Source organism: Cricetulus griseus, chromosome 6 (assembly GCF_003668045.3).
Source record: "Cricetulus griseus strain 17A/GY chromosome 6, alternate assembly CriGri-PICRH-1.0, whole genome shotgun sequence".
Lineage (NCBI taxonomy): Eukaryota > Metazoa > Chordata > Mammalia > Rodentia > Cricetidae > Cricetulus > Cricetulus griseus.
Window position 1 is genome coordinate 114,626,380 of NC_048599.1, and position 15,212 is coordinate 114,641,591.

Here is a 15,212-nt window from a genome sequence, read left to right on the forward strand (position 1 = left end):
TGGATTTAAAATTCATCCACTCAATTATACTAGCTGCATTTTTAGTGTTCAAATCACACATTGCTACCATATGGAGACAAACATACTGCAGAATATTTCATCATATCACCCAACAGTGCATCTACAGAATCAACCTTTCAACTAATTTAGACAAATGCTACTTAATGGCATTCTAAACATTCAGTTTCAAGTTTATCAATGTGTGATTTAACTTTCAACTAGTCTAGAAGCGCTTGGTAACAAACATTAAATCTTATATATTCATGTATGCTGGCATAACGTGTGCAAGGCCTGGGGACAGACAACCTTGGATGTAGTCCCTCAGGTTGGTTTTGTTTGAGCCAGATGGGTCTGGTTGGCAATTGAGTTCTACAGATAGGGATATGCCTACCTCTGACCTCATTGTACTGAAATTATAAGGACATACCATGTGCAACAAAGACCAGTTTTTAAAAAGGAACAAATGGGATCTGAGAATCATGCTATACTGACTGAGCAGTCTCCCTGGCCCTTAATTTTCTTTAGACACTTACCGTATTTATTGGTAGACAGATGAACCACCAGGGCCAGAATTTACTTTTAGCACTAACAGTAGTAATACAGCCTTGTTCACTGCATTCAAAATAATGAAACTGTTATCTTCCACACATTGTTCCTAACAATCAATGTCAATGGGACTGGGAGCAGAAGTATAGACACCAGGTCTTAGCATGTTATTTAGGCAAGCACACCACGACTGACCTATATCCCAAGTCCACACAATGCATTTATTTTAGGTAAATACATGTATATAACATTTAAGATACATGTATATAATATTTTAAGCTACATTTTCACTGTTTGGTCTCTTGATTTTTTTTTAACTTAAAATTAGCACCCAATGACTTTTTCCCGTTATTTATTCTTTCTATGGTAATGTGTGGTGTATACACACCTGTGTGTGAAGGTCCATGTGCAGAGGTCAGAGCAGCACAAGTATGGTGTGTTAGGTCACTGAACCAAATACCCAGTAATCCTCTCAACTTCACCTCCTCACAACACAGGGTTTTGTAGACACATGGGCCACATCTGGCTTTTTATAGGTATGCCTTTCACAGCAAACACTATTTACTGGGCCCCTGCCTCCCCAGCCCCATAGATGATCATATTTTACTACTTAACAATCGGTAGTCAACAACAAATTATATGTGAATGAATTGTAGATCATTTTACCATGTCAATACCATTTTGAAATAAGATTTTTGTGGGTTAAGAAGATCCTTTTTGCTGGGCAGTGGTGGCATATACTTTTAATCCCAGCACCCAGGAGGCAGAGGCAAGTGGATCTCTCTGGTGATATTTTGTTTCTGATCTAACAAGTAAAGCTTGCCTGAAGAACAGAATGCAAAGCTAGTCACACTAGTCAGCCATAGAAGCCAGGCAGTGGTGGCACACACCTTTAATCTCAGCACTCAAGAGACAGGCAAATGGATCTCTGTTAATTCAAGGCCACCCTGAGTTGGAATCCCATGGCTTTAATTCCAGCACTAGAGAAGAATATAAGGCGGGAGGAGACAGGAACTCAGTGCAGTCTGAGATTTGGCGAGTCTCTGTGAGTTCAAGGCCACCCTGGTCTACAGAGCAAGTCTAGGACAGTCAGGGCTACACAAAGAAACCCTGTCTTAAAAACCAAAAATATATTTTTACTTAAGACAATGCATGGATAATAAAAGTTGAGAAAATGTTCAAAGGTTGAAGAGATGGCTCAGGGTTAAGACTATTTGCTATTCTTGCAGAAGGCCACTATCAGCATAGCAGCCCACAACCATCTCTAACTATTACAGTTCTAGGAGATCCAAAGCCTTCTCTGGCCTCTCAAGACACTGCATGGACATAGCACAGACTCATGTATGTGAGGCAAAACACACACAAAATAAAAAAGTCAATGAAATAGTTGAAAAACCATTGTATGAAATAAGATTTGAAATTTTAATTAAATTCTTTTTAAGGGGTTTGAAATTTCCCACTAGAGACCAGTTAAAAAGAAAAAGTTAAAACTAAAATAAATCAATCAGTATCACTTTATTTCAAGCCAAGGTTTTACATTAATACCAACAAACTAAGTGTAGGCAAACTGCTCATTCACATTTGAGAAATTACATGGTTCCTATTTAGATTCTGAAAAAGTTGTTGTTGCAACAACACTGGACTAATCTGAAGCCACCTGAAAGTGTAAATGTGTATCTCCTAAGGGTGTTGACAGTGGATATTGTTATGGAAGTTTACACAACTCATGACTATAAGTGCAAACTCATTCAATCATCTGTTTTTGCAAAGGTTGTGAAAAATATTAACAATCATCAAATAAATGCTCAGAATTACCAAGGAACAGGATCCAAATAGGTTGTTTATATCATATTTCTCTATAAAGAAGTGACAACACTAAAAAACACATTGAAAACCAGTGTTTTAAACTTTGAATGTGGGCTTTAAAAAAATATTCTGTTAACTTGAGATTTTCAATAATTTTTAACCAAATATCATTTGACTGGCAATTCTGATATAATTTACAGTTTTGTAATATTCCCAAAAGGAATACCTACATACCATGGCCTAGCAAATATAATCTGAATTTTTGCAAATCAATACAAAAGTTATCCATCATTTCTACATCTTTTACATACTTTTTTCTTAAAAATTAGGTTTTATTGCTAAGTGACTTTAGAATTCAAATTAAATTTGGAAACCTAATGTAATTATGCTCTTCAAACTTCCCATTCTTCTAAAAAAAATTTTTAAACACTGGAAGTAAATGATTATCAAAATGTGGCTGTAACTTAAGGCATTTAAAAAGGAAAACTAATTAGGTGCCATTGGCATTTTATTTCAAAAGTACATTTTATCTGACTTTTTTTCACTAGCAAGAGACTAATACAAACATTTTTTCCATAAATATGACTACAGTAATCGTAACACAGAAAAATTGATGAGCATTGCTTAGATATTTAAAACAAGGAAGGGTAATGCTTTCCCACTCACCTACAAGAAAAAAAATGCTTTTGATTACATATTATAAACATGAGATTTGCTGGCCAGAGTTAAAAGGTCCAGCTGAAGAATTTCAATTCAGCAACACTTGAATGAATATATATTTACATTTGTACATGTATGTATATATATTCATTTTATATATATATCTAATAGGCATTCCCCCACAAAATTATTCATACTTAATTGCCAGTTTTAATAAACATGTTCACGGATCATCCATTTGTCTTAAATGAAGTTAGGCAATATCAAATGTTCTGTTATGGTCTCCATCTTCTTCAGAATCATCCTCTGAAGCTGTTAAGAGAAAACAGGATGATCAAGAAGGATTTTAAGGGGGACGAGAATGCAATTTGTAAACATGAAGCCAGAACAGCAATGACTTGTAAAAACAAAAATCCCAATTTAGTATACTGTTTGGTCAAAATGGCAAGTTATCATGACAGAGTTAGGGTGGTTTGATTGTGGTTGATGCCCATTCACAATGTTCCCACCCCCACATCTTTTTTGTGATGCTATATAATTTCCATATCATGAAAATGCTTAAGAATGTGGTTTAAGAGCATCTTTTAAAAATGTTTCTGAGACCAGCTTGTGTTCACAGTAGCTAATGATATGTATATAAACATACACCAGAGGAAAAGTGAATTTAAGGCAAGTGCTCTCACACACCTGAGTAGAATCTGGCTTATTACCGCTGCATGTTTGATGCATCCGATGAGAATGAAAAAAAATGTACATAGAATAATAGGTTATGGATGTTCTTGCAATTTACATCAAAGCTATGTCTATACAATGCCAAGGAAAATAGACACAGCCTAACTTAAAATAATTGTCTTCACAAAGAATAAAACAAAACTAGTAACAACAAAAATCCTGCTGCTGAGAGTATCCCCATATCTCCAAATTCTCAGAAACATCATTTTTATAACATTTCTAACCTCAATTTAGTCAATGGCCATTAGTGACGCAAGACTTAATATCATCTTTGGGACAGCCAAGGTTATAAGAAGCTATGTATTACATAATCTGCTTCATATGTTAGGGGAACTTTTAAGTTCTTTAAAAATCTACTTGAAATAAGTGATACCTAGCTTATAACCGACATAAACCCTGCTGTGAAGTTCTATGTTCTATCACACTGAATAGTTGTTTTTAGAAGATGTCATGTTTTCTGGTGACTGCTTCCAGTTTTGAAAACACAACCTAGCTAGTTTTTAGCATGTAGTCCAGTCATTTGAGATTCATTTGAGGCACCACCATCTTTCACTGTCAGCTGAAGTTATCTATATTTTACTTCTAACTTTTTTTTCCTCTCTTGCATAAAGGGAAAGGACCATGCTAGATTTTAGAAATTATGTTTTAAATGAAAAAAAACAAAAAAAACAAAAAACAAAAACTTAAGTGATTAATCTTGGGAAAAATACACTGATACAACCACAACAGCAGCTACCAAAACATAACATGATAATTTTTAGAAACAAAAACTGAACTTCTGTTTTAGCCAGTGAGCTATTTTTATGAATGTTTCAAAGAAAAAAAAAATCACAGTTAACAGTAATTCCAACTGGCTCCTTTGCTTTCACATATGCCAATAAATTTGAACATGTCCTGTTCAATTTTATCTCAACTCCTGTTAAAGTACTATATTAGTACAGGTGTAATAGCTTTTCTAAGAGCTAGGTCTTAGAATATTTAAGACAGTAAAAGGTTTTTATGAGGACTGAATCCTCACACTATCTTCAAAGGATGACAGATTTCCTTTAAAGTTAATAATCTTATGTCTTCTAGACAACAGGTAGTAAGTGCACATCAACATGAAAATGCACATTTCAAACACTGGAGACTGTACTGGGATGGAAACTTGTTGCTGTGGGTGAAGAGTAAGCAGGTAGGAATCAAATGGGTTTAATCTTTCCCAGAAGCTGTTCTAAGGCCAATTTTGTCCCTGCCTGGCATGAAGCACCACAGATGTGTTATAATCAATTAGAAGATAGCAGGTTGTACAAATGCATGCAAGATTTGGGATTAGGTGTCTTCAACTAAAGAGACTGACAAAGTGACTCTAAGAAATCTGAGCTGCTTGTGTTTAAAGGTCTACAAAGAACTATCTATAAGTAAACAAAGAATAAGCAAAGCCCTTTTGTTATAGGCTCAGGCTTCTCTTCTTTATTTTCCAGGAACCAAACACAAGCCTAAAGAAAACCTTTCATGATTTGGAACTGAATTAAAAGTAAAATTTCTTCATGTATTAAAAAATAAAAAGCCTTAAAGAGATAGGATTTAGTAGCTAATTTTGTTTTCCTTTTAATCACAAGTAGTAAAGTCAGAGTGGTTTACTGAAAAATATTAGTGATTAAAATGACATCCTTCCACACATTAAACATAACTTAAAAAACTAGAGTCCACTATCCAACCCATAGTATCCAAATCTGTAACTGTGGTAGTATGAGGCCTATAACCAAAACTCAATTTGGTAGAAAAAAGAGTACATTTAGGTTTTGTTCTGTGGGTTTAATTTGCAAAAGTAAATTCAACAAGTCTGGGGAGGGGAAATTCCACCTACTTTCGAGATCTTCCATATGTGCCTGAAGAGTTCTTGCAAGGTTAATAAACTAGAAACAATGCAGAAAGAAATACAGTAGTTTAAATGTTGCAAATGGATCTAAAGAGAATCACTACAGGAGATTTATTTCTACTTAAAAAGTCAAACACCATTTTAATCCTTTAAAACAGGGGTCTTCCTTCCCCGACGACAAAAACTATAACATTAAGGGTATCATGTTACATTTTTTATATAATCAGTTTTAATCATGGGGAAACCAGTATCATGAAATTGGGAGCAGATTATAATCAAATAATTATATCCAATAATACTGTCTTTCTAACACTTTCAAAAAAATTATGAAATCAAGTGGGGAGACAAAAACTTAATTTTCTGGGCCCAAATGAAGTAATGTTTGCCTGCCTAAACTTAATAGCTACAGAGTTATATATAACTCAATGCTTGTAAAATAAAATACTAAGATTGACCTCTCCTGCATTCTTAAGATTAACATCTTTTTAAAGAATGGCTGGATTCAATAGCCCTTACTTATAGTCTTTATATGGTTTCTTCATTCACAAGAGTTAACACACCATTTTAGAAACCATTTTATAGCATTAACTCCAGAGAGGGGCATATTACTTGGAAAGTACTTAAAAATTAACAGAGAAGTTAAAAGCATTCATAATTAAGGTACATTAAGTCTTCTTTATGCTTAATGCAAGTAATCATTAATTGGGTCACTTAAATGTATAATGATAAAGCACAATAATAACTTAGAAGCAACATGTATTTTGAACTATATTTTTTTATCATTTTAAGGTGAAAACATATTAACATCACTCTTTCAGTGTTAAATACTTAAAAATTATAAAATGGTTAAATTTACATATATTTTACGTATCATGAACACATTCCAAGATAGGAAGTATTCAGAATGTTGCAATAAGACAGTGATACACAAAATGGCCAAAGAGCATACTGAGACAAAGAACACTCATAAAAAGCTAGCTTAAATATACAGTTAATATTAAACATTATTTATAGCAACTAGTTGGTAATATTATTAGTTTAAGGGTAACCCTTTACAGGATAATATCAAATAGTTAATCTTCCAAATTCTTTAGGCCTCTGGAAGTCAATTTTATGTTTCTAAGATGTAATGCTAAGGGCTTTCTTTCCATAAATTAAAAGGAACAAAATTTTCTTAGTGTTTCCAATTCTGACCCTGCTTTTTCCTGAAATATTTCACTTGCAAGAGCTAAAAAATCACTTCTTTCTCTAAATAGCTTATGACAAAATTAGGGTATTTGTCGTAGAGACTATTTTTATTGTTATGAAACATTTAAAGGACTCCCCCAAAGGAATTAGGATACGAACACATAAATCAATTGGCTTTCCAAGACAAATTCTTGTGGTATCATACCCCACTCCCTCTTTCCCCAATACCAATACTACTTACTCGGACACGAGTGCTTGGTTCAATTGTATTTCCCATCATATCAGAAAAGCTTTGTTCACATAAGTGCAGTAAGACAACTAGGTAGAGACCAGAGCTGATAAACTCATACTCAGCCTTAAATGGGGAAGCAAAGAAAAGAAACAGAATGAAAATTAGGATTGTGACTGATAGTCACTGCTTAATGGTAAACTAAAGGAAATGTATTCAGACACAACTCCTAGAAAGGTAGACAATCAGTTATTAAAATATAAGGCTGTCTTACACAGATGTTATCTTTCCTCAGTCTATCTCCCTTTAATCAGTTATATCAAAATTTAGTTTTTAAATCATTTGGTGAGATAACATGTGTTTTGGTTTTCTAAAGCTCCTAACAGATTTCCTTTAAAATTAATAATTCTCTCAGTCTACTTTAGTTTCATTTAACCTAAATATATAATGTGCACTCTAATTTACACCAAATGTGGTATTTCTAGTGTTTTTTCAATCCCATTAGTTTATAACAATACATGCAAACACACACTGATATTAGCATGCTTTTTTTGGTCATGCTGGAAAAGGAAGACTCAATTTCTAAATAGTTTCAAAGCTGTTATGAGTATCCTCCTCCCCCTTTTTTCCTTCTGACTGTTTTGTGGACTTGGGGAATGAACTCAGGGTCCCAAGAACACTAAGCTAGCACTGTACCAATATAAACACAGCTCTGAACACAAATTAAGATACAGAGATTAAAAACCCAATCTGTTCAACTTTACAGAGAAAAGGTCCACTGTACCTGACATTATTTTAACTGAAAAGGAAATCAAGTATCTGGGAAAATGGTTTTTATTTTTTTACTTTACATGGTTTACTTTGTATGGTGGCACACACCTTTCATCTTAGCACTTGGGGATGGAGGGTGTGGGGAGGGAGTATAAAACAGGCAGATCTGAGTTTAAGGCTAGCATAGTTTATAAAGTTTCAAGCCAGCCAGAGATATGCTATAAGACCCCGTCTCAAAACAAAATAACCCAACAACAAAAATTTACATGGTCATCACCTTGCAAAAGATAAAATTAAAAAAAAAAAGGAATGATATTAAACCAATCACTTAAAATTAGGATAATTCTAGCCATCAGACTCCATGATTCATATAAAGTAAGATAAAGCCAAGACTATCATTGTCTTTACAACGCTATACCTAGTATTTTCTAACACTTCACTATTATGAAAGAATGCAGGTCATTAAAATGATTAAATAAAAATAAAACCCCCTTTTAATTAGTTTTAAGAGAGACATTGTATATCTAAAGGTGGCAAGAGAAAATTTCCTGAGTTCTCCTAGTCTAAGACAACAATACATTACATCTATATGCTGTAAGTTCATAGATTTTATCACTTTCAAATAGTATGTATTATTCTCACATTATACTTTTAAAGATTTATAAGTGTGTATGTAAATTTGTATGTAGATATATGCATATGAGTCTAAGTGTCCTTAGAAGCCAGAGTTGTGACCCACACAGCATGGATGCTGGGAACAGACTCAGGTTTCCAAATAGTTGTTCACAAAAAATATACCTTATTGTATAATTTCATCAACATGAATTAACCGAAGTAGGTAAATCTAGAAAATACAAGAGTGCCAGGTGGTAATAGTGCCCACTTTGGGTCTAATGTCCTAAACTTTTATTAATATTTAGGCTTGCTTATAAAGTCTGACCATTTATCTTAATCTAGCCTTTTATTTAAAGGGAAGATTGTTATGAAATTATACTCATATCAGATGAAGTATAAGAATATTACTAATGTACGATTTCTGACCATGGCTTAATCTTTTCTTCAAGAGCGGTCCTTTAAGCACACAACAGACACTTACCAAACTAGGCAAAATATACTAACTTGTTCATTTGCATGAGCTCTATGTAGTTCATGAATATCAAAATCCTCCAGGTTAAGTTGCAACTTCTCTTTACAAAGTTCACAGGTGGTTACAGCTTCTAAAGAAGAACCTGACAAAAATCAAATAGCAAATAGTAAGGCTTTTCTGTCCTAAGCTCAAGGCTTAAAATACCAGGACAGACAAGCATTTAAGATGAGATAATAATATTGCAACACACAATGTACAATGACAAATGTGTACATCACGCACTGTATTTAACATTCATGCCTCCACCCATCATTTGGATGCCTTTTATAATCCCACACATTCAAAAACCCTGTAATTATGGGATGCTGACAATGAGGCAAAGGAATGTCCCCTGTACTTCCTCTTGAAGTACGTTGAGATGTTACAAAAGCAATGTTAGATGACATAGCATCTCAAACACTAGTTACATAGTCAGGTCAGTATTTTTGGTATTATAGCATACATCTGTAGACAGACCTTCTATGTGATCTATGTGACCCTGCTGAAGATAAAAGGGATACCCCCTGACCAGATAAAAGCAGCTCATTTTAGCAATTAGTAGAATTGAGTCCTCATATATTTTATAAGACGGCTTGACTCAAGACATGCCATTAAAGAAAATGTACATGGTGCAACCAGTATACAGAACAGACCAAAAGCTATCAAGGATTAGGAAGAGGACGAAGTGCAGAGTTACAGCTTACTGACTACAAACTTTCTGTGTTGGGTGATGAAAATTTTGAAAGTAACTATAGAAAGTTACACTGTAAAATGGTCAAAGCAGTTAATTTTCTCACTTTTTTTTTTGGTTTTTCGAGACAGGGTTTCTCTGTGTAGCTTTGGAGCCTATCCTGGCACTCACTCTGGAGACCAGGCTGGCCTCAAACTCACAGAGATCTGCCTACCTCTGCCTCCCAAGTGATGGGATTAAAGGCATGTACCACCAACACCTGGCTTTGCCACAATTTTTGATTAAAAACAAAACAAAACAAAACAGTAACGTGGTAGCTCCACTTTAGTAGTCGTGTCTAATTGTATATGTAGGTCCTCCCACTATTTGGGAACTATTAGATATGGCTACCAATTGAAGACTTTCCTCAAATTAAGATTTTTATAAGGTAGTCTTAAAGGAAAGTGTATGCAAGAGGGTGCAGTAAAGAAACTATCAACATTATTAATGGGGAGGTTTTGATTGTGAATAAGAAAGAAAAATAACCAGAGGCATCTGGAAGAGTTCAAAGAAGAGGGGGCAGAGCAGGGGGGGGAGGGAGGGGAGTAGGCTGGACATGGCCAGGGCTCTCTGCAAGAGGGGAGAGCAGGGAAAGAACACAGAGAAATCACAGTGAGAATAGAGGAGCAGGGGGAAAGCCTTGCCATTATGAAGAGAGGAGCAAACTCTGGGGAGGTGAGAAGCCAGTCTGCACGGATGGAAGCTCTGAGATGTCTAACAGGTACTTGTGACACTGAAGGAGCCTGGAGACCAGCATGTGCTTTGCTGGGCAACCACAGGTATATGTCAACGGAGAGCCACATGTTCCTTTGTCAGAGGTAAGAGAACTGACTCCTTTTGGCAGGTGGGAACTGGTTTCACAAGTTGCTGAGGAAGCTGGCTTTTATCTAAAAGCCATAAATCTTCCTATAGACCAAGTTGAGCTCATTTCTGGATTTATGAACTGCCTTTTGGAGTTTGGAAAACTGGGAGTTTTCTTGGATGGGACAGAAAGAAAAAGTACCAAGTTGAGATACTGTGTTGTCTATTTTCCTGAGCTGTATGTGAAATCAGTACATGTTCCTCAAATTGTCATAGACTATTTATTCAACATGATAATGGTCCCATAAGAATATAATGAAACTGAAAAATTCCTATTCTCCAGAATATTTTCACACCATGCTGTCAGGAGCCAGCTCTGGTCAGATATAAAAAGTCCTTCTTTACAGAGGCTGGCGACTTCCATACTAAACCGCCAATTAGTCAAGCACCCCACCCCTTAGGTTAGTGTTTGAGATAACCACAGGAGGTTCCGGACACCTGCCCTGGCCTGAGAGCAATTAACATTCATTCCTCCCCCCACTTCCTCTTTCTCTGCTTCCTCCTTTCTCTTAAAAAACCCACTGTTATCAATAAAATTTTAGACCTTGACAAGGAAAACTGCTTGGTCTGGCTTCTCTTTCTCGCCCATTATTTTCAGGCTTGGTGCACCTCTGACCCTCGAATTACTGGAGCCCCGCTGGCCGAGGCACCATGCTATGACATTACTCATGAGTTTGATATCCTTGCCCTCTTCCCAATTAATTCCCACAATCAAAATTATCTTATACATATCTTTAATCTTATTCATTATTTACGTAGCAAAGGAGCCAAGCTCAATGTATTCCAATGCACATCTGTGTCGAAGAATCAGTAAACCACTTTCTTAAAAGTGCATGTGTTTCATTGCAATAATTTCAGTAGTACTATTAAATACAGGACCTCACAAATGAGAGGCAAGTACCCTGGCACTAAACTGTCTCCACCAGCTATAAAGTCATTTTATCAATGTTACCTAAAAATCTTTATATCCATCTCAGAATATTATTCTCCCAGGATCTATAGACCTGTAACCTATCCCTCAATTAAAGATCTCCTTCTCTAAGAAAATGCAAACATTTATGTAGTAGGTCATGCATCTTTTACTGAAGCAACAGCCAGATCAACACTCACATTCACACTAGCTTTCTGGACATGAAATGGCTCTTCTAACTGACTTGTGCTCTAGATCCCATCTTTTGCTCCTTTTTATGAATTTTTACCCCCTTCAACCCAACAGCTTCTTAAAAACATGCTTGGCGCAGGGTGTTGGTGGTGCATACCTTTAATCCCAGCACTCAGGAGGCAGAGGCAGGCAGATCTCTGTGAGCTCGAGGCCAGCCTGGTCTCCAGATCGAGTGCTAGGATAGGCTCCAAAGCTACACAGAGAAACCCTGTCTCGAAAAATTAAAACATGCTTGGCTATTTCCCTATCTCAAAATAAAAATGTCTCCACAACTCCATATAACACTCTAATATGCTACTTTATATCTGTTTGCTGGAAAAAGAGCCTATGAGGTAGTATCTCCCTTTAACATACATATTATCAATCTTGTCATTTCATTCTATGTGATACATGTATGTATATATGCTCATATGTATGCATATGGAAGCCAGAAGCTGACTAGCTGGACTGGCTGGCCCAAGTACTGCAGAGATCTTCCTAACTCCAGTGCTATGACTGGTCATGCTTTTACATGGGCATTGGGGATCTGAACTCAGGTCTTCAAGTTTACACAGTAAGCACTTTATCCTGCTAAGCCACAGTCCTAGCCCATTTCACAGGTTATCATCTTAAGATCCTTCAATTCTTGGCAACAGTGAGTTAATCATACCCACTTTCACACAAGTATTTTGGCTTACACAAAGTCAATTTTTCTCACTTTCTCATATCCAATATAACTGGAGGTCTGGTCTTATTCAACAATCTATTCTCCTGAGCAGTCAAAAAAATAAGAACATTTCAATTCTGCCCCCTTCAGTGGCTTCCCATTATGCTTAGATAAGAATTTAAGCCTCTATCTTTAAGTCTTGAATGAGCTATTCTCTACTATTCTCTTATTCCAACTGCATCAACCAAACCCTTATCCAACTATTAATTAGATGCCAACCACACCATCTATCACTCAGTTCCTCAAAAATACCTAAGTCTTTCTTATTAGCTGCTCTGTGAAAATGTGCCTTTCCTTCTGAAAGCCAGTTCCATATTATCAAGATTTAAAATTAAATGGTGTTTCCGTAACAACAACTGACAGAGCAGGTACTTTGTATGTCTTGTTTACTGTGCTCGAAATTCCACTTCTGGAACTGTTCCTGACTCTCCAACCAGTACACAAAGGAATTCCCTGACAACCTGCTAAATGACACAGGCAATAAATCTTACTCAAAAATACAGAGCTGCTAAACGATGAGTGTGCTTTACTCAAAAGGATTGTATATGCCATAATCCCTGGTTAAATTATAATTATATAGAATATACAAGTACGAATAAATTTAGTAATAAATTGGGAAAAATCTGTTAGCCAAAATGTCTACAATATGTATATTAATGATATTTTGTTTTTAATCTTGCCTGAAGATCAGAATGCAAAGCTAAGCTAATAGATAGCCACACACCTAAGCTACTAGTTAGCCACAGAATCCAGGCAGTTGTGGTCACACCTTTAATCCCAGAACTCTGGGAGATCTCTTCGAGTTCATAGCCACCCTGGACTACATGAGAGTGAATACATCTGAAAGAGAAAAGAGCTCACACCTTTGATCCCAGCACTAGAGAGGACTACAAGGAGGAATTCAGTGCAGTCTGACATTAGTGTAGAGCATTGAAATCTACAGTTACTCTGAGGACAGGATAGCCCCATATTTGGTCTGAGCCGTAATATAGATACAAACTCTCTAGTGGCTTGGCTGCTTTTCTTATCTTCAGCTTGAACCCCAATATCTGTTTCTGGGTTTTTATTACTCATGCTTCAGTGTATCTCTTGGGAAAAGATTTGAAAACAAAATTATCTCGATGGGTGAATCTTACCAGAATTAATTTTGGCCTGTAACCACTTTTTCATACACTCTTGATGGACATACTGCAGACTCCCTGTGCATTTGCATGGCTCTATCAGTAAATTAGATGATGATGCAGCTGCCATCTGACAAATTCTACATAAGTCTCCTTCTTCTTCTTCAGAGTCCTCTAGAAGGAGGCTGAAAAAGAAGGCTTGGATTTCAGAGATGACTTAATTCCCCCAGATGGACATGTTCATCATACAGAATTTCAGTCTTTCATTTCTACTAGTACTGAGTACAAAAAAGCAAACAGTAACAATAAAGCAACAATAGTAATCCCTGAGAGTTCATGTTATTATGAATAAAAACATTTAATAAATAAGACCAGCCATATTTCAACTCAGCTTCAAATGGTTTCCCTTTTGTCTTTGGTAATACACTTTAAGTTCACTTTTTTTCACAATCACTAAGATTTTAATTACTGAAGTCTTCTAGATTACTTTAAATACAATAGTATAAGTGTAACATATATATCATTTTGTCCATTTTGTTAGCTGCAAAAGAATTTTAAAACTGCCTCAATGAATTAAGTACATATTGACTTGTGGTTTCTCGTTTATGTTATCAAAACTAACCAATTCCTTTTATTCACTGAATAAAATTTTAAAAATAGGAGACTTAAAAGTTCTCCATCACTCTACTATCAACAATCTTACTAAATCAATCTATAAAGGAAGGCTTTTAAAACATGCAACAGTTTCTATTATCCTCCGTCCTCTTTTTAACAGGCTAACATATATCATTTTTATCTTAAAACACTTTATAACAGGGAAAATTTTCTGTTAAAATTGTATTTTGTTAGTTCACTAATAGCAAATGAAAGAGGCACTCAGTAAACTGCCAGACAGTACTGAATGATGAACTGCTACTGAAACACAACCTGGACAGTTTGAATTTAGCAAGACATTTACAGAAAGAGACACAGACTGTAAGTCAACTTTCTGCACAAACTATTCTGAAAAGCTGAACATTTTGTTTTGTATTTAACATTATTCTCTTCATTGTTTCAATTACTTTTTATTAATTAGATCCAATTTTCTATTTATTATTTTAATTGGTCAAGGTTTAAAATTCTCACATATAAGGCAAAATATTAAACACACAAACACATATACTACAAACTCTGTCAAAATAAATGCTCTTTTAAAACTATGTAACTAGGACCTACTGTCTTTAATGCAAGCACATGGGAGATAGAAGCAGGTAAGTCTCTATTGGTTCCAAGCCAACCAGGGCTACACAGTGAGATCCTATCTTAAAACAAAACAAACAAAACCACAAAAAAAAAAAAAAAAAAAACTTAACTAACTAGATAGAATAGTACAGAATTGTAGACCACTCAAGATCAATAAATAAATCAATACACAAATTCTTATCTTTGAAGATAAAAAATCTAAGTTACTACATTCTTCAGACAGCTTAAAATCAGGAAAATAACCCATGGTTAAAATATAACTTTAATAAGTGGTAAACTAACTAATTTATTAAAGATTGACAATGCATTAACATGTGGTTCCTCTTTCCAATTAAATTCTATTTATCGGGTTGGAGAGATGGCTCGGAGGTTAAGAGCACTGACTGCTCTTCCAGAGGTCCTGAGTTCAATTCCCAGCAACCACATGTTGGTTTACAACCATCCGTTATGAGATCTGGTGCCCTCTTGTGG

General features: G+C 35.4%; 1 protein-coding gene across 6 annotated transcripts in view; it reads right to left on the reverse strand.

Moving 5' to 3' along the window:
* Nucleotides 1-2,041: 2,041 nt before the first annotated feature.
* The window catches only part of Marchf7 (membrane associated ring-CH-type finger 7), a 43,616-nt gene continuing 30,445 nt past the window's right edge, over nucleotides 2,042-15,212 (reverse strand). Inside the window, exons 6-11 of one of the 6 annotated variants that reach the window (XM_027420363.2) lie at nucleotides 13,515-13,684; nucleotides 8,913-9,022; nucleotides 7,035-7,148; nucleotides 5,594-5,642; nucleotides 3,700-3,724; nucleotides 2,042-3,324 (exon numbers count right to left, since the gene is read on the reverse strand). In XM_027420363.2, coding sequence (XP_027276164.1) covers nucleotides 3,312-3,324; nucleotides 3,700-3,724; nucleotides 5,594-5,642; nucleotides 7,035-7,148; nucleotides 8,913-9,022; nucleotides 13,515-13,684 — 481 coding nt within the window. In that variant the 3' untranslated portion in view covers nucleotides 2,042-3,311. Of the gene's footprint in view, nucleotides 3,325-3,699; nucleotides 3,725-5,593; nucleotides 5,643-7,034; nucleotides 7,149-8,889; nucleotides 9,023-13,514; nucleotides 13,685-15,212 lie in introns of all 6 variants that reach the window. The other 5 variants (XR_003486322.2, XM_027420361.2, XM_035446130.1 and 2 more) reach the window with 5 other exon arrangements.